Source organism: Sorghum bicolor, chromosome 9 (genome assembly GCF_000003195.3).
Source record: "Sorghum bicolor cultivar BTx623 chromosome 9, Sorghum_bicolor_NCBIv3, whole genome shotgun sequence".
Classification (NCBI taxonomy): Eukaryota; Viridiplantae; Streptophyta; class Magnoliopsida; order Poales; family Poaceae; genus Sorghum; species Sorghum bicolor.
Window position 1 is genome coordinate 2,209,867 of NC_012878.2, and position 25,248 is coordinate 2,235,114.

Below are 25,248 nucleotides of genomic sequence, written 5' to 3' on the forward strand. Positions count from 1 at the left end.
GAAAGAGCACGCTTAACCGTGAAGTTCCATTCACCCACACTGATGAGCCCTTGATGAAGATAGGTGAAAAAATAGAATGAAAGTAGTGTATGACAACCTTAACATCCAAGACCACCCACAGAAGGAGGTATGGCCTTCTTAGAGAGGCCTCCCACTGCATGGCACACTATTGGCATCGACTCATGCTAGCATGACGCCATATCTTGCCACAAATAAGGAGAGCATGCACCAAGGCATACAAATTCAGGCGATCCACCTAGGGAACAATGAAATCTAGGTCTGACCACCGTGGGTCTAGCGATGTGTGCTACCAGAACATTAATCAACGTCTTCTTATGATTGAACGACTATCAAAAAAAAATTCTATAGCTAAACAATAATAATAAATACTCCCACTATTTCAAATTATTAGTCATTCTAAAAATCTTATAGATTCAAAACATTTTAAGTTTGATTAAAATTATAAAGAGAATTACAAAAATTTATTACATCGACTTGGTATACTATAAAAGTATAATTAATAAATAATCTAATGATATTTAGTTCGTATCAAAAATATTATTATTTAATTATATAAATTTAGTCAAGTTTGAGATGATTTGATTCTCTAATATTTTAAAATAACTTGTAATTTAGAATGGAGGAAGCAGAAACGAAACTCTAAACATTTTTGTTATTGTTATAAACAAAGCCTTAAATGCATGGCGACGGACGACCCGCTGGAAATGGAAACAGGCATGTACGTGGCCCCCTCCCTTTTCCGCGCAGCAGTACTGCGTGTGTTTCACGTGCCGTCGTCCTTGCTCGTCCGTGCACGCCTCGATTTCGACGCGCCAACTACCACCCAACATATTACACGGCAACAAAAAAATCAAAAACAAAAATCAAACTTTAATCAAAATCAGCTATCACGGTACATAATGTCATGAACGACTGGACAAGGATAGTTGAATAAAAAAAGCAACTCCAACAGCCTTCTCAAGTTCCTCTTAATTGATGTATATGCAAAGAGATTTTGGTAAAAAAAAATATTCTTTAACAGTTTCTTTAATTAGATACTCAAATATACTCCTTCTGTTCTCAAATATAAGACGCGATTTAACTTGGTGAGGTCTTGAAAAAAACATATTTTAACCTATAATTTTTGTTGTGCACCCTGTTTCATGAATCAATCTCCTTTGAACCTTATGAGAGAATATGGAAATCCTGAGCATCCCCCAAATGCAGAGTTTTTATGTGGTTCGTTGCTCATAACAGATGTTGGAAAGATTGGCAAGTAGTGGCTCCCTCATCTAGAACAATGCCTTCTCTGGGATCAATAGGAGGAAAATATTCAGCACCTGGTCGTGGGCTATGTATTGTCAAGAGATCTTTGGTTCACCCTCCTTTTGCAGTTTGGTTTTGCATCACTTGCTCCACAAGCTTCTCATCAGTCCTTTGATGATTGGTGGAGAAAAGTGGATAACGCTGCTAGTGGAGATGTGAGAAAAGGTCTGAATTCTCTAGTCATTTTGGGAGCGTGGAGCATTGGCGGCATGGAAAATGATTGTGTATTCAATGGTGCAATCCTAAGTGTAAATACCCTGGCTTAGGCTAGGGAAGAGGCCCATTGGTGGAGCATGGCAGGAGCCAAGGGGATCTCCCTGCTCATTGCTGGAGGAGCAGATTGAAGGACTGCTATAGATGTCGGGTTAGCCTTTTGTTTTACCGATAATTCCTCAGTGTTCATGTAGTGTGTGTGGGTTTGGGTCTATTGTGACTCTTTTCTTTTATTAATACAATGATACGCAACTCTCTTGCGTGTTCGAGAAAAAAAATTATGGCAACAAAAGTTTGATCATTAGAATGTATTTCTAAGCTCAATCTAATGTAAACTACTTTTGTAATACAAATCTTTTGATATAATTAGTTTAATTCTATTCAGGAACGGAGGAGTAGTAATCTTTTATTTCAGATTTTTCGTTAATCAAAAATAGAGAGCAAGGTGCTCTCTGGAATACACCAAAATGTATAGGGAAATCGTTAGAGACCGAAAAGAAAAGATACAGTGAAGTGGTTAGTTTTAAAAACCAATACCAGCATTTATATCTAAAAATGCATTTGTTATATATAACAAAGTACATCTTAGGGCAGTCCCAATGGAAATTTCTAGTTGTAGATTCCAAGAGAGAAAAAGAGCAATTAATGTCTTATAGAAACTGTTTCTCCCAACCCATGGTTTCTATAAGATATTTAATACAAAAGATAAATTAAATACAACACAAAAGATGATTAGATTAGCTGTGGCAATCAGCCATGTAGTCATCAGCGGCTTCATCACATGATAGGAAACAAGACAATATTTGAATAACATAATTTAGAAAGACGACAATAAACAATGACTTGCAGTCCAGCATAAACATGCATCCCCTGGACGGAGGAGGAGCACAAGTAAGCAGCCGCCCTGACCCCAATTGATCCTCTCACTCTCTCGCACAACAAATGGAACTTGCGCCCTTGATTGCTGAAAATTTCATGGCTAATCTGCAATCTTTCTCTGGTTGCCTACCGTACCGCAGGCTGTTCTTGATGGGTCTGAAGAAGTACGGGCGCGGGGACTGGCGGAACATCTCGCGCAACTTCGTGACGAGCTGGACGCCGACGCAGGTGCCCAGCCATGCACAGAAGTACTTCATCCGCCTCAACTCCAGCGGCAAGGACAAGCGCCGCTCCAGCATCCATGACATCACCATCGTCAACCTCCCAGACGCCGACACCGCAGGCGGCGGCGGCAACCCCTCGGCCTCGCCGCCCTCTGTGTCTGTGCTCACCTCCACCTCCACCACACCCTCGTTCACCACCACCGGCTGCGGTCCGGTCATCTCTGAGCAGTTTGGCGTCCTCGTCGACAGCAAGCCCCCGCCGCCGCACCACCACCACCACTTCTTGCCACACTCCTCCTACGGCAACGTGAAGCTCGAGCCCGTCGTCAATTCCCATCACGGCGCGGGAGAGGGAGGGAAGCGAAGCCGGGCGGGATCGAGCGAGCGAGCGCAAAGCAGGCAGCGCGGCGGCGTACGGGATCCCTCGACACCGGTGGTTTCTTCCCAACGGAGAATGGGTCGTGTCTATCCGCCTCGTTGCGAGGGTAGAGGTGGTTTCGTGGAGTAGAAACGATTTCTTCGTTTTACTGTCTCTTTCCTTATTAACTCTTGTGCCACATCATCAAAATGCTGAGTTGTCAACATAATTAATAGGAATAGAAACTACATTTAGTTTCCCCATTGGGACTGCCCTGAGGATTCAAAAATAGTTCCGAGATTTTTTTTTTCGCTGAACCGGGGTATCCGTGGTCAGTGAAGACACGTGCTACCGTCCATTCTGTCCGGTAGCTAGTAGTAGGTACCAGAAGTAACAGTGCCTTTCGCGGTGGGCAAAGCTACAGTGTCACTGCTACGGAATCTTTGCAAAAAGCAGCAAGAAAATCGAATTCAACAGGAACCGGATATGCATGCATCCGTATACCTTGAGAAAAACGTAAAGAGACACAAAACCATATATTATTGTTACATATATGCTCCCTCAAACCACAAAAAAAAATGCAACTATAAAACTTGTGTGTCAGCATAGTTTTAAAATTTGATCAAATTTGTACTCCCTCCATTCCAAATTATAAGTTATTCCAAGAATCTTGGAGAGTCAAAACATTTTCAAGTTTGACCAAAAATATAGAGAGAAATATAAAGATTTATGTCATAAAATAGGTACACTATGAAAATATAACTAACAAAGAATCTAATGATACTTGGTTGGTACCAAAAATGTTATTATTTTGTTATATAAATTTGGTCAAATTTGAAAAACTTTAACTCTCCAAGATTCTTGGAATGACTTATAATTTGGGACGGAGGAAGTAATAATTAGTGTCACCATTCATATCTTCAATAAAATTCACTACGAAAAATATGTTCCATAGTCAATATTTATTTTGAATAGTTACTAATAGTACTTTTGTATATAACTTTAGTCAAATTCAAATTGTTTAAATCCTTAATAGCAGGAATTATATCCACATGATGATATTTAATTTATTAATTAAGGTGTACCTGTCGATAGAGGAAGAGAAACGCACGAGGCGGAAATTAAACAATATACTATACTGTTTATTATTATGTGGTCGTATATATGCATGGGACATCCGTATATATGCATGCATGACATAACCATCAATAATGGAGCGGCCGGCTGGCCGACCGATCGATATCATCTCATAGCTGTCCATAGATATCGATGAGATAATGAAATAAAGGTGCTTTGTAAAGAAAGGATTGTTTATTTCGTGGTTACAATAAGGTTTCGAAACTGGAAATATCATTCAGCGAAGCATATATATATATATATTCGAGGTTTGATAGCATATTCAGAGGAAAAAATTAAAATAGTAACTATCTTTACTGTTTATTTGATAAAAATACTAATAGAAAACTGAAAAAAAAGATGCCGGATGGCGGCAGACCTTCACTTCACAACCCTAGATCTAGAGTCGTTGATCATGTTAATTTAGTTACACATTAACAAATATACAATTGCATAGACCGCATATTGCTAAGATCGATATATAGTAGAGGTAGGTCTAAATGGTGAGGCCGACTATAGGATCGGCAAGACCGATTCGGCACTAGTTTTTCACCGAAACAACACCTTAAATGCTTCTTGGAAAAACCATCTGAGAGACTACAGTGGAGTGTATTAGGATTGATACCTCAAATACCGGTAAATTTCATTATCTTTATTCCCTCCTCGCATTTTTTTGCTGTGAAAATAAAGTTACGTTGCGTCCACTTCCCCCGTATCATCTAGCTACTAGTACATTGGCAACATTTTCTTCCAACATTGACATGATTGTTTCGGTTCTGAAACTGCCGTGACAGTACGTATATTTTCTTCGATAGATGTTGTTTCATAAAAATAACGGAAATAATTAATTTAAAGCCTCTGCGGACGTGTCCGTCCTTCGGCCGGTCCTTTCAGCCAACACGTATAGTTGCAAATAAACAAATCAGTGTTATATAATCGGCATTCATACGGGTTTTTTTTGTTCTTTTTCTTATCAATACACACATACACACTACTATAGCAAAGTCAATCGGTCCATCGCCGATCCTTATTACGGTACGAACTGGTGATGAAGTGTACTGTTCACGAGATTAATTGGAGAGCTTATCGACGACTATATCTCTTTATCCAAGCTAGTACCTAAATTGATGAGACATGCATGCATGTATGTATATAGTTTCAACCATGAATAATACCCATGTGGTACATATTACGTAGGCTTTGTTTAAATCTATTTTTTTTTGGATTTCGATACTTTAACACTTTCGTTTTTATTTAACAAACATTGTCTAAGGTTTAAAAGATTTGTCTTGCGATTTACAGGCAAACTGTGTAATTAGTTTTTATTTTCATCTATTTGATGCTCCATGCATATGCCGCAAGATTTGATGTGACGGAGAATCTTGAATTTTTTTTGGTTTTTAGATGAACTAAACAAGGTCCTAGTTTTAATCTATTTGTCATTGTATGTAGGTGTAGCATGGTGACGATGGTGCTTGAAAGGTACGGTGAGGTGAGCCTACTGTGCGTGTGTTTTGTGTGGACGCCAAGGCATGTACCGAAGATAAACATGAATCTGTCTACAGCAAAACAAAAGACAAGCGAGCGAGCAAGCTGACAGCGGAAACCGCCGACACGAAAGACCACCACCAGTGACCAGACAGCTCCGCTGCGGCCCACGGGGATCCGGATCCAATCCTCTAATCAAATCAGACCTTGTTTAGTTCCAACTAAAATCTAAAAACTTTTGAAGGTTCGTATTAAATATAAATAGAAAAAATAATTAATTGTAGATAAATTTTTTAACTCTAGTTAGTTCATAATTAGACAATAATTATTAAATACAAATGAAACCCAAAAACTTTTCGTCTACCCATCAAAAACTTTTTAGAATTTGATATTGTAGCACTTTCTTTTTTATTTGATAAATATTGTCTAATTATAGAGTAACTAAGTTTAAAAGATTTGTCTCACTATTTACAGGTAAACTGTGTAATTAGTTTTTGTTTTTATCTATATTTAATGCTAGATGTATGTGTTGTAAGATTTGATGTAATGAGAAATCTTTAAAAAGTTCTTGGTTTTTTAGGCCTTGTTTAGTTCACCCAAAAACCAAAAAGTTTTCAAGATTTCCTATCACATCGAATCTTTCGGCACATGCATGAAGCATTAAATATAGACGAAAATAAAAACTAATTGCACAGTTTAACTGTAAATCGCGAGACGAATCTTTTGATCCTAGTTAGTCCATGATTAGACAATATTTACCACAAACAAACGAAAATGCTACAGTAGCAAAATTCAAAATCTTTTCGCATCTAAACAAGGCAGTGAACTAAGCACAATAGCGGGTTCGTTCGTAATCGTACACCCGAAACCCGCAAGCTTCCTACTGGAGTAGTACTATTTGCATTGAATTTCCCGATCGGGTAACCTGGGATGGAGGGAGATCGGGTGCCGGATCCTCGTCGGACCTTCCGAGTCCGGAAAAGCGGCCCCCGCCTTTGACCGGCTGCAGCCGGTGGCGGGCGAGGAGTAGGCTCGGTGCAGAGTCCAGACAGCGACGCCACTGCGGGACGGGGCCCACCGTACTTGTGAATTTTTTAATGATTTCCCTCTCGTCCCATCCCATCATATGCCCATCTCAACGTCGCTCACTGTTGTGGTGTGTGGACCCTATCTTATCAGCCAGATTGATTTGTAAATCATTCAGCCGTGTTTTTCTTTCTACTCTGTCGACGAGATTTAGACGTCGTTTAACACAGCGATATGTTCTTCAAAAAATAACTTTAATTTCTTATTTTTTATAAAAATATTTAGAAAAAATAATATATGTATATTTTTATAAAAGTATTTTCAAGACACATCTATTTATATAATTTTATATTTGCAAACTCAACAATTTAAAAACTATTGAGAAATTTATATTCCTAATGTTTGACTCAAACCTTGTCTAAAATGATATCTAGGAGTATACGATAAAAGCTAGGTATCTAACAAGATTACAAGAAAGAATGGCTTATATAGTTTAGGCCTTGTTTAGTTCAAATTTGGTTCAAACTTAGAATTGTATTATACTTTGGACAGAGGCTTAGTAATACTTCTTCTGTTCCCTAAAAGCTTCAACTTCTAGAGTTATTCTAAGTCAAACATTTAAAATTTTGATAAAATTTCTAAAAAACACACTAAGATTTATAGTACCAAATTAATACCATTAGATTTATCATAGAATATATTTTTATAAGATACTCATTTTATATCATAGATATTGATGATCTTTTATATAAAGTTGGTCAAATTTAAAAAAAAAATAAATGGTATGAAATCTAGGAGTCGAACCTTTCAAAAATAAAGGGAGTAAACAACTACATAGCCAGTGTGGAGTTGATGCGGGTGGTGGCGGGTTAGCATCTGCGTATGCATCTCTGAGTGTGGTCACATACAAAGATCGCGCGCCGCATACACCAATCTTCTAGGAAACTGAGGTTTATTTACTTATTTATTTATTTATGGCCGCCAAGTTACACGGAGAAGTTGCCAATAAACAAACGTTGTGCCAGTACATATTATTATGCTACTGCGGCAGAGAGGCAGGCACAGATGGGAGCCGGCGTCCGCATGCACAAGTGTACCGCCACGATTAGTATATATCAATTGATATATTAGTATATTTGAAAGGACTTTTAAGACACAAAATGCGCAAGATAAAATAAGCACTTTTGAGATACATCTACACTTAATAATAAAAAAAATAAAATCATGGTAATAATTCATAAAAAAAGATCATGGCCATAACCTTGTATTGTTTTTTTTTTATCTCACATATACAACATATCTCTGTCTTGCAGGCAAACAATCAACGTCGTTTCGCTGGCAGACTAATACTAAGATACAAGTAATATAATATAATGACTATCTGGCTTCCTAAAGGGTCCGCTGCTTCCTTGTATATAACTTTGTTTTATTTTCATCTACTAATATAATTTCAGGAAAGCTTTTGCTGACCTTTTCCTTCTAAAAATATAATATAACTAGTCTAGCTCAAAGTTAGAGTAAACAACCAATCACACCCAGACCCCTTTAGAAATTAGAACACACGAATTTTAATTTTTACAGGAATCAGTTTATTTTCAGAGGAAAAATGCATGAAACGAGAAAGGATGCCGCGATCCAAAAGGGGCCCTTATCTGTGGTGCGCGGCATGAAAAACAAGATACCCACGGCGGGTGAGGAGCAAGCAAAGTAGCAACCACATCTTAGAAAACCTAGGAGCACCCCCATCATTTTTTTTCTTATACGTACACGTACGTACAAACCGGTCGTAATAAAAAAAAAGACAAAAAGAGGAGGAAGAAGAATACTCAGTCGATAGGAGAGCGAGATTCGATCGCTTTCAGGTTTTCACAACCGCGTGCCGCGTGCGGATGCGGCCGGCCCGGCCCATGGGATGAGCCAGGAGGCAGGCAGGCAGGCAGGCAGGCACGGGCCAGCGGCGGGCGCTCGCGTGGTCCACCGCCAGTGACAGGCGTTACTGGTTCCCTAAATTTATCATCATATCAAATCTTGCACACATGTATAGAACACTAAATATAAATTAAAAAATAACTATTTTTATAATTTGCAAGACAAATCTTTTAAATCTAGTAAATCTATAATTAGACAATAATTACCAAATATAAAAATGCTACGGTATCTAAAACCAATGATTTTTACCATCTGAACAAGGCCATGCGCGTAGTTCGCCTCGATCGCAATCTGTAGAGTGCAGACGCAAGTGTACCATGCATGCTACTACCATGGGATCTCCAATTGTCCAATGAAATGATGCCTCGACAGCGCTACAGGATCCCTCGTGGCCTCCTGTGAATGGATCGAGTACGTAGTAGTAGTACTACCTTTGTATACTTCCCAGAATGGGGATCGTCTTGTCCACCCACCGACGAGGAACGACGAATCCCGCCTCCTGTCACGATCACGACCGAGACGACGCCGCTGATGGGAGTGATGAGATTATTTGCCGCCATGGATTAGAGCGTTACCTGCAGTCGTCAATTGCGGCGGTCTACAACCTAGGCCGGCAGACACCACGACCTTTTTACTAGTACGGGTACGAGAAAAAAAAAAGCACAGCAAAAGTTGATGGAAAAGCGTGACTTTTGGACAGACAGGCTGGTACCATTAACGACAGACAAGATACACGAGGAGGATTCGAGAGTTCTAGTCGAGGCAGGCAGAGGGAAGGGTGAAAGGGTGATCCTGATCCATAATCCACACGAGCACTACATGATGATTAGTAGTAGTAGCAGTAGTGGCAGAGGAGGGAGAGGGGGTACCGGCACCGGACATTCAGATCCGGCGGTTCCCATCCTTTGGTGGATGCATGCCGCTCCAGTCACGGGGCACGCACGTACAGTACATACAAACACGCGGCATGCGCGCGCGCACACACACACCACCTGGCTACCATGGACGACGTTTTCCAAAAAGAGTTCTTTTTTTTTCTATTCCAGACAGTCGTCGTCGTCGTCGTCATCATAGGGCAAAAGCCTCCAACTTGAAAAAAAAAACAAATTAAGGCAAACCACTATTACTGCATTCGGGCGGGACAAATCCCCAATCCATCCCTGAGTTTTTAGAGCCAAAGTGAACCAAACAAAACAAGAAACCACGACCGGCAATCGCCAATGCAAAGGGTCCAGCTCGGAAGGAAGAGAAGAACGCTAGTGCCGACACAGTAGGATGCATAGACAAAGCGCAAGTTGTACTGACTGTGGCCGGGCAACGCTAGGCAACCAACCACTACATATACTACTAGGGAGCCTAGCCTAGCTATACTATGTTATGCTAATCTCCTAGTATTATGATATTTATTGGATTGGAAACCATCAGAATACCCTGGAAGAAACAGTTTGGTAATAGTAGCCCACACACAACACATCAATCAAATCACAACTGTCCGTCGCTAGCTTTCCGAATAAATTAAAAAACAGATGACTCCAAATCAAATGATACTCTATACCCTACACGGGCCACTTGCTCAACCAATCAGAAAACTAATGTTTTGTTTGTGGACATTATGGTTTGCCGGTCACCTCACCTCACCCAGTGTCCATCCATCCACCCATCTATCCATCCGCTAAACAAATGATTATTATGGCTAATTCTGGGCGCGCGCTTTATTATCTACCACTACCTCCAGAACCAGAATTGAACTGATTGATCAGCTCCATAGAGTAAGACGGACGCTCTGGAAACGACGCCCCGTAGCGACATGCTACTGGTACTTTTAAATACTATTGCTACTTTATTATTATACATCATTATCATCCCAAACAAACGAATGCTAGCTTGAATGCCATGCAGTGCAAAGCGTCAGCTCATGTTGTTTAAAGACAAATCACTGGCAACATCCACCGGCGGGCCACGCAACTTGCGCCGCAGGCAACGCAATCACACACACGGTATTGCATTGCGCTGGCCGGGTTGCTTGCATTTTGGGACGTAGCGAGTGGGGTGAGCAAGGCCGGCGCCTGGACTGGAGGCTGCTGGGGCTATCAGGGTTGGGGCCGCACGGACCACGGATAAGGCCAGGGAAAGGACCACGCGGATAAGGCAAGGGAAGGGGATCGAGATGCAACTGATGAATCATTTCATGGGAGAGGGAGAGGGAGAGGTGTAATACTTGTAACACCTACTCTTGTGGAAAAAGGAGTTTATTACCTACGGATGGGGATGGTCCTGCTCTTATTCTAGCGAACCATCCAATCCAATTGGTTCACGTTTCGCTCTCAGGCACGCATGTCTACTCTAGCTAGGCACGACTGGTATCCATACAAACATTGGACTCAGCAACTACTAGCCAATCCCAGCCTGTCAAACTACCAGACGCGACGCCCATGTTTGACTCCTTCCTAGGATAGAAACCTGGTAACACCTTTTTTTTGGGCCTTTTTTTTAATTAGGCCTTACTTAGTTCACCCAAAAACCAAAAACTTTTCAAGATTCCCGTCAAATCGAATGTTGCGGCACATGTATGGAGCATTAAATATAGATAAAAATAAAAACTAATTGCATAGTTTGTCTATAAATCGCGAGACAAATCTTTTAAGTTTAGTTAGTCTATGATTGAACAATGTTTGTCAAATAAAAATGAAAATGCTATGGTGTCAAAATCCAAAAACTTTTTGGATCTAAACAAGGCCTTATACTAATGTGTACTACTGCCATACTGCATGCTGCTACTGCCATGTTAGTACTATGATGATGATTAGGTCTGCAACGGAATACGACCAACCGAAATTAAAGGTAACTTTGGTTAGCTGACTCGACACTAGCTAGTAGCTAGAGCATGCAATCAACCCGGCCAAGTGGTTCAGGCCGGGGACCCACAGCTAGTTACTAAAATGAGTTAAAACTGCGTCATCAGACATAACAGCGTGGTCAAATACCTAACTCGATCTACATCCAGCTAGCCCTTAGTGTTAATTTCCAACCAGACGGGGCACAACACGATTACGAGAATCAGCTGCCCCAGGAACAATTAAAGTCGCTGTTTCCAGACAGAATCCAGTCTTCATGCATCTCATGTTTCTTCAGATGCCCCAAGGTAAAGCTTATTATGTCCCCTCACTCAAAATAGCAGTGGCCAAGCCTATTGTTAAAATACCCCCTATATGGCCAAATGAGGAAACGCACTAGCGCATATATATGGTGAATATTTCCCTGCTTTTTCAGGGCATGTGGGGGAATAAGTTGTTGTTAGGTCTTTGCAGTCGTCGCGATTGCACAGTGTGTGTTATCCTGGTGCTCCCCATGACCTATCATCAATAATGAGTCTCATGATCAATTATGTTGCTTCTAGAGACATACCCCTTTCGTCCAATCAGGATAAACCACCACTCCCAAAAGTCGACAGCGTTCCGTCAAAATCGAACGAAAGGAAGCATTGGGCTTTAAGTTTATTTATTTATTTAAATTTATGTATAATTGCCAAGCGATCAGCAGAACCCGTAAAGTGATTCTTCCTGTCTACTAACAAGACAGTTCAGTTGCTTCGCCTCTATTGGTTCCCCTAGAACCTAGTTCCGTTTCTTTAACCTCCCAAAAGCAAGCACTGTCCCTTCGGTAAAACACCACCCCCAGGCTCCAGCATATGCTAAGCGTGTGTTAGTGGTGGTGTGATGATGTGCGCAAAAGTTTCCCCCAGTGAGCAGCTTCTTTCTTTCTTTCCAGGAGGAGGGTGCCTATTCCAGCCAGGAAGGGCGAATAGGCGAGAAGGGCAAGTCCTAGATTGAAGTAAACAAAAGCCTGGAAGGATTCAAAGGATTCATATGATTTGGGGATTGCTGGAGATTTTTTAGAAGGAAAAAGAAGCCCACAAGGTGACAACTGTGGGCTGTCGCTCCTGTTCTTTTCTGTGGGTGGAAACGGAAAGCAGGCATGATGTGGCGCACACACCATACGAGGTTTTCGAGGTATAAAAAATGCTATCGCAAGACGTGGAGGATTGATATCCATTCTTAGAAAGTCCACTACTCCAGACCAAATTAAACCCACAGGTCAGACATCATCTCCACTAAAAATGTCATGGTTCTGTGTATATGATATTGAATGTCCAATCAGGGATTCTATAAGATTTTATACATTATCTAATGAGTAATGGATCAGGCCGCAGAGTCATGCATAAGAAAACACAGACAATTAAATTTTCTGCAAAGCTCATGAGTAAATTTGTTATACCGTGTATTGATTCCGCGACAGACGAAAACAGCAGATCCCATCGCCATCAGGTACAGGTAGGGCGAAACCTACAAGTTCAGAGTACATACAAAAGTGAAGTCAGCCAATTCAGTAAAAAACTACTGCTTTAACCTTTGACACGAGTTACACAAGACTGCATCAAGGCGATTTTTCTCTTGTATATGACTGCCGTTTTTCTTCTAACCATTGAGCATGACCTCATAGTTTACTAGCATTCTTCATACAGCGTTTAGCTTTATCTTCCTATGACAGTTCTCGAATTCAGGTGCTATAGATATTTCCCCTTCCAGAAAACAAAGATCTGCTTCTGAAATCGTTGAGCTAATGGTTGCAGACAAATTCATAACGTTTTTGGTACACAAGTATTTACCTTGTTATGAAGGACCAATCTAAACAATGTTTCATAAAACAGGCCATGTCTGATTTTCTCCCTGAATGATATCATCTTGTTCCTGCTAGGTGCCTAGGTTACCACACAAAAGGATACTTGGAAAGAAACATCAACTGAATACCGGCTATTTCAACCTTCCTCGATCCTCGTGGAAAAACACCCAATCATTACACTAGAACATAACTTATCAAAGAAGGATAGAGACCTGCAAAATTGTCAAAAAGAAATAAGTTTCTTTACAAAGAATTGATCTTTTCAAATTGATTGGACAGTTGCATGGGAGAAGTTTCACAGAAACATAATGGAAAAGATTGACATAATTTTCGTTTTTTTATGCAGAATAAAGTAGACAGCAGCAAGAATACCGTTCCCACTAACTGAACAGAAAAGAAATCATACCACCCACAATAACCAGATTTGACATCAACCAATTTGACCCACGCAGGTGAACCTTATTCCAATCCCATAGTGCAAAATAAAGAACCAGATCATTACTGGAGTTCATCATGTTGGTACCATAATTATACAGCACTGGAATTATATCATGTTGGTCCTTTCCCCTTTTAATGGACCTCAGCCCATGAAACACCCTTGGTACATTTTTTTTTCTTTTATTTAAAGAAAAAAAAACTCCTGTAGGGAACTCACCCCACAGTTTCTGGTCAAAAGTATTTTCATCCCCTTAATAATCCCAATCAAACAATTGCAAAGCATTTAACCCCTTTTATAATCACAGCAATTTGAAAACGCTCTTATATCTTTTACATGGTACACTATGTAGAGAAAACAAGATAGAGAAGCAAGACTACTCCTGAACTTTGAGGAGAGTGCACTGAAATTAAATTAATACTATCCATATTGTCCAGTAGAAAACAAAAAGCGTAGGATTACACCTTTTCAGTAGATATGGTAGCATTTAAATGGTTATCGAGACAGAACATTTTGACCTGGAGAAACATCTGTGTTAGAAGGACAAATAACAAGAAGACTGCACGCTTAAGCCCATTATCTGCAGAACAAACATAGATTGTACCTTGACAACGAATTGAGGTAATCTCAGGACCTGTCACATCAATGCTTTCGTCACTTAGTAAGGTAATGCCTGATGACTCAACAACGAATGGAAATGCTACTGCTGGAGACATAGGTGATTTTGCCACCTTGATGAACCTGTGGCCTATGGCGAATGCAATTTAAATTTATTTTGTCTAAAATGATACGATGGATAAATGTGAAATTGCTATTTGGTTAGTAAAATAGTAAGTGATGAAGAAATATGATAGCAAACAGGGAGTATTTTAGTTAGCGAAAATGCACATCTTCAGCAACTCATATAAAGGTTTTACTGTCAGAGCAAGCCTCCTTGATGGAGAAGCGCCTAGGAACCTCATGCCACACATTTTTTAGCTTGTCATGAGAAAAAACAAAACCATTGAGCAATAGATGAGCAACGATGCTTGGATCGATGGTTTCCGCAACAAGATAACTACCACAGTCCAAGTCCAAGAATTTGTTGCTTTATGGATTCGTTTACAAGATGTGGGCTTACAGCCTGAAATGCAAGATACAATCAGCTGGAGGTGGACCTCAGATAGTCAGTACTCCACAGGCTCAGCATATCACATACAATTCAAAGGATCCTACATCAAGTACAATAGCAATCTAATATGGAAGGCACACGCAGTAAATAAGTGCACACTTTTCACTTGGATACAGACCCAAGACAAGATCCTCACTGTGGACAATTTAAACTTGCAAGGCTGTCCTCTTCAGGACGTGTGTATCTTATGCATGTGTCTTATGTCACGGACCATTAGAAACAGGTCACCATCTGTCCGTACTCTGCCCCTTTGCTCAAGCGGTTTGGCTACAAGTTGCAACTTAGGAACATTGCAATGTGGTGCTACCCTCACAATCAAGTGAATGCATAACCATCATTTCTTGGTGGGAGGAAACAGCGAGAGGATTCCCAGAAGATCAGCGGCACAAGTTCCATGGTATGGCAATCTATATTATGTGGAACATTTGGAAAGAGTGAAACCAACACATATTCAAAAACCACTTTCAAACGGCCCAGCAAGTGGCCTGGGGAGTGAAGGATGACATGGACCAATGTAAGAGGGCTTTTGGATTTGTATCCAAATTAATTTCTAGTTTTCATGTTTGTGTTGGCCCATGGTCTGGTACTGGTTTGCGTTCAAAAAAAAAATGGTCTGGTACTGGTAGTGCCAATAGGTTACTCCTAGAGTGCCTTGAGTGTTGGGGCTTTTTTTAGGCCACATCCTGTATCAGTATAATTTAGAAGTTCTTTTCTATTTCAATTGAAAGGCAGAGCTCATGCCACTTATGTTCATAAAAAAAAGAGCAAGACTCCTAAACATAGATGTAAGTTTCTTTCATCGTTATTCTATCCTACCATTTTTTACCAAGTGATGTCAAATTTTCCATATTATGATGCAGCACTAAATGTTACTCACTGATGTAGTGCTATGTTGAAAGATAAAATAAAATAAAAAAAAGGCAATGCAATTTTAAAAGCTCCTTGTGTTTAGTGGTGCTTCTGCGTGCTTCAAGCAAACATCAAAACTGAAATCAGGTTCTAAGATAAAACTAACGTGATGCAATCGTAACTAGGCAGCATATCAATTATCAAACCAGATGAAATTGAAGTATAGTAGAAAAAAAAACACCAAAGCATTCATATGATCTTAATAATAGGTACTGATGTGATATGAATTCAAAAATCCAGGTATGAGTGTTGCAAACTTGCGATCCATAAATGGCAGATGAAAAGAGAACATAAACACCTTCTGTATTTAGAAAAATATCAGGACAAACCTGAATGAGATTCAAAGACTAGACGGACAGTTATGGCATGAGCCCACTGAATCCCTAGTGCAGCAACAAGATGAGAATCAAACTTTTCAGCACATTTATTACCATCCTTTTTGTCCACTGCAGATGATTTTGACAGATACTTTAGTCAAGTTCAACAAATTGTCTAAAACATAGCGGTTATAGGAAGAAGTCCAAACCTTCAAAGGAAAAATGGTAACCATCGTCATTACTTTGGCTGCGTACTTGGTTTGTAACCACGACTGGAATTCTTGAGAACTCTGCTATAGACCTACACAAGGAAAGAAGAAAGAGAGGAAACAAAAGGTATTTCAGCAGGATGAATATTGGTAAACAAAAACAATATAAAGAAAGTTTTGTGAGCATTAAGAGACTGGGAGACACACTTAAGAAAAGAAAGGGTCCATCTTAAAGGGTGTTGGCTGAAACCTGCTGTAACCTTCTCGTTCTCCCTGTTACAGACAGGATGTAATAGAGGATTAGTTTTCCATCCACTGATAGCACAACTATTCAGGAACTATAAACTCAGCTTATGTAAAACCTAAAGCCTACACATGTGAAATGCTCCTAAACATAGCCAGCATTGGAGGTGTACCAGGCAGTGAGATGGCACACAAACTAGTCAATTAACATAGCGGCTGTGACTCTTGTTTTGGTACAAAAATAGCAGTTTGGACATTATGCTATTATATAGTCAAACATACTTCAATCTGAAATTGGATATTTTGATGATCTGGTTGCCAGCAAAAGAAGATACTTATATATGTAGAACAGTGTATACAAGAATACACTTCAATCTTTTAAAATATGCAGCAAGTTATTTGCAAACTAGACTAAGGAATTCCATGTCCATAGCTTACAGAGACATAAGAGCAGCCATGCTATCAACAATGAGTAACTTCACATCATGCTGAAGAAGAGTCACCTTCATCTCTTCCAAACTGTAGAAAGACAGTAAAAGAGGGGGGGCAGTGTTAGCACAACATGTCGAGTTTAGTGAGGAGCATAAACCTAAAGCACAAGATCTAAACTATGACGGCATGAGGATGAGCAGAATATAAGCATTCCAAATTTTCAACAGCATGGTATTAGAATCTCAAAGATACTTTAAGGAACTTTCGGTCCTTCATGCGCCTATCCTATAAGAACTAAAATACTCAAAATATCAGTCTGTATATTTTGCAAATAAAGGAAAGAGCATGGGTAATGAAGTTCGCTGATTTCATGAACAGCTATACCTCTTGGTGAAATCAGCTAAAGTTGTCGGTCGAATTACTAGGATCCTCCCAGCCATCTGCAAAAATAAACAAAGGATACGAAACAACAGGCAAGACATTTCAGGATTGTGAGAACAGTACTACAAGAACTGAAAGAAATATTAGCAAGGTTCCATAGCATTGTTTCCTGGTGACGTTCCCAAGTATAAGAATGTGGAGCATAAGAACCTTTTGTGCTAAGCCTTCTTGTCTAAATATTTGAGGAAAGCTTTTCTGACCAATCTCAATCATCCTGCAACATATCAATGACAACATGAGAAGTTCGACTAAAGAAAAAAATATTTAATATACTTGGGAGTAGTAAACAGTAGTCATTAACTTCAGCTACCTCCGTGAAGAGAACTTGAATTCTGTGTCAATATACACAACTCTACCATCTAAACCTCCATAATATTCCGGTAATGCTGCTAACAACGCAAGCTTCAGGCAGAACTGCAGTGTGCAAAACCATAACTACAAATTTAAAAAACATACAAGACAAGCAACAGAATGAGATAATGTACAATAAAGTTAGCACACAACATGTTCCGGATCGATAACCATTTGGCTCAACAAAATGTCAATTGATCGGTGGACTCAATCAAGATGCCAAAGATCATAGGGAGTTAGGAACCAGAATCATAACACTTGCAGGCGCATGATGCAGCGTCACATGAAGCATATACACAAGGTACATTTCCTTCTGGTTCTGTATTGTATACCAAGTTCATGGAGACGCATAGCATGTAGGTACATATTCACAAACACCTGGCGCCCACACGCGTACACGGTGAATCCGTGCACCCACAGAACCCTAAAAGGTGCGCAAATTAAGCGTGAATCTCTGAAACCAGAAGCTCACCTGCGTTTTGCCGATCCCCGAGGGACCAACGACCTCAGTGAGCTTTCCCATGGGGATTCCTCCGCCCAATGCCTCGTCCAACCCGCAGAGCGTGGTGGCCAGCCGGCCGCCGCCTCCTAACCTGACGCGCTCCTCCAGAAGCGCGAGCGCCTGCGCAGCGCCAGGGCAAGTCAATGCAGTGTAAACCCTAATCCAGAGTCACAGACTACAACCCCAAATCGACCACTGAGTCGAAACCCCACTAAATCCGAGGCAGGGGCGCAAGCGGAGCACAGGTGGGCGAGAGGGTACCGTCTGGCAGGGCGGGCAGGCGGCCTCGCTGACGAGGGCGACGGCGGCGCGTGCGGTGGGGAGGCCGGCGTCGAGGATGGCCATGAGCTCCACCTCCGGCAGCGACAGCACGTCCTGGACAAGGACAGAGCGCAGGCCCGAGGCGCGCGCGGTTAGGGGACGTGGGGTTTTGGTGGAGGCAGCAATGGAGGAGATGGAGTCGGGAGGCTGACCTTGGCGGTGTCGAGGCGGCGCGCGGCGAGGAGGTGGGCGAGGTGGGGAGGAAGCCGCATCTCCGAGACCGGCATGTTCGCCATCGCGATCACCGAGAGAGGGGCTCGAGGCGGCGGAGCACGACGGCGACGAGGAGGGGGTTTTGCTGTTTGGGGGGAATTGGGATTCGAAATGTTTTCTTTGCGCGCTTCCTGTGCTTGTGCTACTACCAGTCTACCACAGTCCACAGTCCACGGCTGCCCAAGAGGATTTTTGCCTTTTTTGCAATTGCAACACATCCAAATTGCAAATCATTCCAACTTCAGTTTAATTAAAAATTATGGAAAAAAACATAAAGATTTATAAAAATATAGCTAATAGTTTTATAAAAAAATATAGTTAATAAAGAGTCTAATGATACTTATTTGTATTATAAATTTTAATATTTTATTATATAATTTTTGAGGTGTGGGGAATTGGGATTCGAAATGTTTCGTTTGTGTGCTACTGCCACAGTGCCCAAGCGGATTTTTTCTTTACCTGCAACACACAAATTGTATTATACATGAATTGACGTAGAATTTATAGAAAAAGAACTTCCATGTCCCCAGGAGTTGGTGACTTGTCTTTTAAGACTAGGGATGGCAATTAGACATGTGCGCGTAGCTGCTGCACGTTTCATATCCGATGGGTCCGGGTACAATAGAAAGTAAAAACATTTTGTAATTTGAAACCAAAAATAATAATATTTAATTATACCCATGGGTAACTGCTAGGTACCTGAGATACACTGAGGTTATGAGTAAATATGCGAACATGAAGCTAATTTCATTTTTTAGGTTATAAGAAAAATACACATCATGTTTTTAGAAAAAAGAATTGGTTTTATATTTTTCTAAGTTATAAAAAATTTTCTATACAATTTCTAATGTTAGTTAGATTTGAGTATTTTTTTTACTAGCAAATATGCACGTGCGACACACACGTGTTTGTATTGTTGGACGTTCGTTGATTTTATTTTCACTCCAGGTTAGAGTTGTTGTTCATTCTACTATAAGTAATTTAAGATGTTTGCTATCTTTTTCTTCCTTTTTTGTCATAATAAATAAAATCATGTATGCTCAAATTTTATTATTTTCTTTTTAATTGTAATACATACACTCGCATGTATTCGTATTGATGTGCTTTCGTATTATTCTATTTTTCTAAATTAGTTTATTTATTATAGTTGCATGCATGCATTCATATTTTCCTTTTTCCAATTAATCTATTTATTAGTTGCATGCATGCATCTTGATATGTATTATTTTTTTCCAAACAATCCGCGGCAAGTGGCGGTGCATCCATATTTTTTTTAAAATTAATCTATTTACTATTCTCGTGCAAAGCATGTTACGGTGCTAATGAATTGGATGTAAAAAATTAGAAAAGCTATACATGTGGGTTGGGGTCGAACTCAAATACTGAGGAAGCAAGATTATCTAGGAACCAAAAACTGAGGTATTTGTAACTTTATTATTTTCTATTTTTGGAGTTTTGGAGGAAATTTGGTTTATAAGTAGTCTTATATCTTACATCATATAAGATCATAAGTGACGAAGAAGAGCTCGCTAAAGTAACTCGCTCTTTTATAGTGTGGTGATTGCATATATTTTTTTTCCGGTCGTAGGAAGGAAGTGATAAAAGATTAATTTTTTCTTTAAAAAAATTTAAGTTGCCAAAAAGGCCTTCCTCCCTTTACCATCACGACGTATCCAAAGTGGCCGCCGACAGTAAAAAAAGATGGCCGCCGGACTCTTTGTGCCACCACAAGGCCTAAAAGAATTAGAAAAGATACACAAATATGGATAAAGAACTAATATTACTCGGGAACAAAAGCTGAGGTATTTATAACTCTATTGTTTTTTGGTTTTGGAGTCTAGGAGAAATCTTAATTTAGAAAGAGTCTTATATCCATGTGTTTTTGGACTCTAGGAGGAATTTTGATTTAGGAGGAGTCTTACATCTTATATCATATAAGATCATGGATGACGGAGGGCTCATATAGCCCGATATTTAGATCGAACGGTTATTAGATAGTGAGAGTTTTCTAAAAAAACTCGCTCTTTTATAGTGTGATGATAAAATGTACATTTTATAGAAAAATATTTGGATTATTTTTCAAATATATTTCATAGGTTTTTTGAAGTCAATAATTGACCTCTTAAGTTATTATGAAAGTCCAAATTACCTTTTTCTTGGTTTATATGGCGCTACGTAGAACAGTTGACCTGGCCCGGCCCGTCAAACAAAGAAGGCTCGGCCCAGGAAGCACGTCATGGCACCGGCAAATTGCGTCCGGGTGTTGCTCAGCCTGCTCTTTTCTCCAGTTCTGTTCTCTTCTACAGAAGGTCTGTTATCACTGGGCCAGTCTGCGCGTGGGGTCTAGGCGTACGTCGAGGACCGAGATAGTAAAAGCTAGTGGGCCGAGATGGTACAGTGGGCCAGACTGCGAAGCCCACATAGGAAGCCTGCCCCTCTCTCCTCCCCCTTGCGGGCTGCGGCTTCCGGCAGTTCCCGTCTTCACGATCGCCAACTCAATTCGCCGGCCGCCGCTCTCCATTTCAAATTCCAAACCCGTTCCACCCCCTCCTCCGGTTCGGGCTCCTCCTCGACGGAACCCGTCGCCGTCTTCTTCGGCTCGCGCCTCGCTCCACCATTCGCCACCCCTGCCTACGATGGCGGCGCGCGAGGAGGAGTGGAGCATGTCCGACTTCGAGATCGGCAGGTACATCGGTGAGGGCAAGTTCGGCAAGGTGTACCTCGCCCGCGAGAAACAGGTCGGCCCGATCAACTCTACTCTCCGATTCTCTCGATTAACCTAATGTTTCGCCTCCAATGGGAGTTAATCTGTGCTGCGCGTGGCGATGATGATCCAGAGCGGGTACGTGGTGGCGCTGAAGGTGATATTCAAGGCGAAGCTGGAGAAGTACCGCTTCCACGCGCAGCTGCGGCGGGAGGTCGAGATCCAGCGCGACCTCGACCACCCCAACGTGCTCCGCCTCTTCACCTGGTTCCACGACGAAGAGAAAGTCGTCCTCGTCCTCGAGTATGCGGCCCGTGGCGAGCTCTACAAGGTCCTTCGCGCCGCTGGCCGCTTCGACGAGCGCACGGCCGCCACTGTAAGAACCCCCCACCCCCTCCCCGTTTCCCTTTTTGCTTCACTGTTATTTTCCCGGTTGTGTGATTGTGTCTGCGCTTGGACTGCCGTTCCTCCTACTATTGTTGACTGAAGTTATGTTAATCTGAACCATAATAGTCGAGGCAAAGTCTTATGTGACTGCAATTGTGTGATACTTTTTAGGGGAAATACAGTGAGGAGTGAGCCCTCTACTATTACTTGATTAAAACAAAACAGGATGAAAAAGACAGAGGAGAGAGAGAGGGAAAGGGAAAGGGAGAGAAACAGAGAGGGAAAGCGAAAGGGAAAGGGAGAGAAACACCTGTACAAACTAAGTTTCAGAGAACTAGGCTGCTATTATTTTCACTCAAGTCATGAATGGTAGCAAGGAAGTCTTGAGTAGTGGCCCAACTTGATTTTACTTGAATCAGATATCATTAAAAAGACGTTCACTCTGTGGAATGGATACAAGTTAAAGTTACAGCTCATTAAAAAGACGTTGAAAATAATTTGATATTTGAAAAAATTTAGTGCCATTTTATAAGCTTCCAGAATGATATTTGTATTTTATGGATCTTTGCAGTATCTTATTGCAGTATTAAGTACTCTTTAGAAACTCCAATGCATTTCCAAGAAATACAAGGCAAAGGATCAATCCAATTTTACAAGTTAAGCTGAACCAATTTTTTGTATGGACTGGTACCCATGTGCCGCACATACAGTGCACTCTGCAGTTTATGACTTTATTCCCCTAAACCCATACATATATACACGAAACAATGTGTGAATTCATGGCATCTATGTTAGCATGACACTGTCTGTCTCAACTTTTGGTGTTTGCCATAATGGCCAAGAACATGTGCTGGCATTGCCATACCACGCTCTAGACCATGATATACATATGCAGCTTTCATTCTGAATTTCTGATTTGCCATTCTTTTGTTAGATTGTGATGCCAACGAATCTTATGTGTTTTAGTATGTTGCGAGCCTTGCTGGGGCACTGGCATACTGCCACAAGAAGGGAATCATACATAGGGACATCAAGCCTGAGAATTTGCTACTCGATCTCGAGGTTGGTTCTTCTTTATGAAGCTGTTGCGGCTGTTATTATTTCTAGCACCATTTTTGATTCATGCATTTATTCTGATATTATTTATTGTTGGCTGTTGCAAGCAAATTTATCTGTGCCTGTCTTTGTACTTTGACTGTTTTTCGTGTTGTTGTAGTTTTGTTTACCGGATGGTCTTATTCTACACAAATGGATTCTAACATAATAATTACTGTAAAATACTTTGCTCAATGGCAGTGCCTGTAGTTTTTGCTCCATTTTGTTATAATTTTAATAGGCAGGCTGATGGTCTTGTCTCTGCATACAATAGGATCTAATAGAACCATTACTTTAAGTTTGCTCAAGAATCCAATCTACAGCTGATCTCATAGGTTGGAAATTTTTTCTAATGTTTTGCCCTTATTAAGTGTACATTATAGAAGTATTTCAGTGTTTATGCAAACAATGCTGACAGTAAGACTTGGCTCTTTGTAAGTGTCAAAACGGAAACGTTGTCTTGGAAGGTCAATTCATAGACAACATGAAAATATGAAAATCAAGTTAGATTGCTGCACAGCACAGATGATCTAGCTACCATTGAGGCATGGTGCCCGGCGTTTACTTAAAATACTTAGCCCATGTGTTTGATCTTTCCCTGTTTCTTTTTTTCTTCTTGTAAAACTGCCGAACCTGAGCTTAGAACAAACTCTCAGGAATGAATGATAATCAGGTTGGGATTCTCTACTACCATTGATCATAAAAAAAGAAGAAACTCGAGGCACTGTATACATGTACGAAGCAGATGATATTTGTTGTTACATTTCGATAAGGGTAGGGATAATTCATCTTGCATACAAGTCACACCTGGATAGGATACATACCATGCCTCTATGAATGAATTTGGAAACACGTGTTTTTGCTATTCCCTTACATATGTGGAGAAATGGTTCTACAAATGCTTCTTCAATGCTGCAGTATTTCTGAAGAACTGCTGTTGTTGTGATGGGCATTTTACTCTTGACTGATGCATCAAATGCTATTATGCTAGGCGTTGATTTGAGGAACTAGCTAGCTTCTTTTTTTCTCCAGGGCCGACTTAAAATTGCAGATTTTGGATGGGCAGCTCGTTCTGATGCTAAACGACACACACTCTGCGGCACCATCGACTATCTGGCACCAGAGATGGTAGAGAAGAAAGCTCATGACCATGCCGTGGACAACTGGACCCTGGGAATCCTGTGCTATGAGTTCTTGTATGGTTCACCTCCTTTCGAAGCTGACGAACAGGATGATACCTTGAGAAGGTATGGGGCTGAAGGCTGAAGCGTCTGTTTTTCTTTACTCCCTGGTACTCATTCCTTACATTTTGTGTGCCACTGCCACATGAATTTTGTGCAGGATAGCTAAGGTGGATTGGGCATTCCCTGCAACTCCTCGTGTGTCTTCAGAGGCTAAGGATCTCATTTCCAAGGTGACGTCTAAAAGTAGTGGGTTATTATATAGGATATTAACGAATTTAAATGGCTGTGGGCTGGACTGTTGCCTTTTTTTTGTGTGATTGTGTGTGCAGCTGCTAGTTAAGGATTCAAGCAAGAGGCTTTGTCTTGAAGACATCATGAAGCATCCGTGGATCCAAAAGAATGCAGAACCTTCAGGGAGTTGCATTAAGCGCAAAGATGTGACAGGAGCAAAGGTGAACGAAAAGTGAGTGTGCAAGATAATCTTCTGAGCAACACGCTAGTCATGAGTAAACAGAGTTGAATTTTGGTACGTAGCGACCTTGTGGCTGTATATATTGTCGTAGTAGTAAGTATATTGTTGGACGTGCATGGATAGTAATATTTCGTAGTACGATATAGCACTTGAGTTGTCAATATTTTCCTTGTCATTATACAATTTGTTCCATTTGCTCGTATAAAGAAATTGTTCAATGAAAAGGCAAGGAAGACGGCCCGTCAAACGGAGAAGGCCCGGCCCAAGAAGCACGTCATGGCCAAACTGAACCGCTAGTTAGCGTGGAATGCATTGCATAAACTGTGGTGGAAAGCAATTAAACTTGCAGACGGCGCGGCGACGGGCAGCCCGTCCCGCGTCCGCAAAGGCCGCATCATCGTACACGGGCTTATACGGCGGCCCGTTTCCATCCGCGTGCGCGTGCGGCGTTGTTGCGGCGGCCGCAAGCCCGCGCTGCCTTGCAGCCTTGCATGAAACAAGAATCGTGGTAAGTTATGTATGTGTGTGTTTATTTTGTTATTTATTACTTTATAAATTTTTTAGTGATCTATATGTTAGCTAAAAAATATATGTAAATTACATAAAATATTATGTATCATTA

At 40.8% G+C, this 25,248-nt stretch overlaps 2 protein-coding genes across 7 annotated transcripts; one reads left to right on the forward strand and one right to left on the reverse strand.

Moving 5' to 3' along the window:
* On the reverse strand, positions 604 to 18,898 carry LOC8071245 (DNA repair protein RAD51 homolog 2). 6 transcript variants are annotated; one of them, XM_021446801.1, is made up of 15 exons: positions 18,724 to 18,898; positions 18,512 to 18,625; positions 18,221 to 18,370; positions 17,708 to 17,811; positions 17,548 to 17,611; positions 17,341 to 17,396; positions 16,963 to 17,043; positions 16,489 to 16,554; positions 16,282 to 16,373; positions 16,085 to 16,201; positions 14,280 to 14,423; positions 14,140 to 14,193; positions 13,226 to 13,451; positions 12,835 to 12,902; positions 604 to 837 (listed from the first exon to the last, which is right to left on the reverse strand). In XM_021446801.1, the coding sequence occupies exons 1-12, from the start codon at positions 18,805 to 18,807 to the stop codon at positions 14,171 to 14,173; spliced, it is 1,095 nt and encodes a 364-aa protein (XP_021302476.1). In that variant the 5' UTR covers positions 18,808 to 18,898; the 3' UTR covers positions 604 to 837; positions 12,835 to 12,902; positions 13,226 to 13,451; positions 14,140 to 14,170. The 6 variants fall into 6 exon arrangements, with proteins under 6 accessions (XP_021302476.1, XP_021302475.1, XP_021302478.1 ...); XM_021446800.1 differs by lacking the exon at positions 604 to 837 and adding an exon at positions 8,149 to 8,634; XM_021446803.1 differs by lacking the exon at positions 604 to 837 and having other exon boundaries at positions 12,642 to 12,902; positions 14,280 to 14,309.
* LOC8068154 (serine/threonine-protein kinase Aurora-3) lies at positions 21,266 to 25,158 on the forward strand. Its single transcript, XM_002439151.2, has 6 exons — positions 21,266 to 21,522; positions 21,622 to 21,864; positions 22,842 to 22,937; positions 24,003 to 24,217; positions 24,312 to 24,384; positions 24,484 to 25,158. Exons 1-6 carry the CDS (start codon positions 21,421 to 21,423, stop codon positions 24,619 to 24,621), a joined length of 867 nt encoding a protein of 288 aa, XP_002439196.1. The 5' UTR covers positions 21,266 to 21,420; the 3' UTR covers positions 24,622 to 25,158.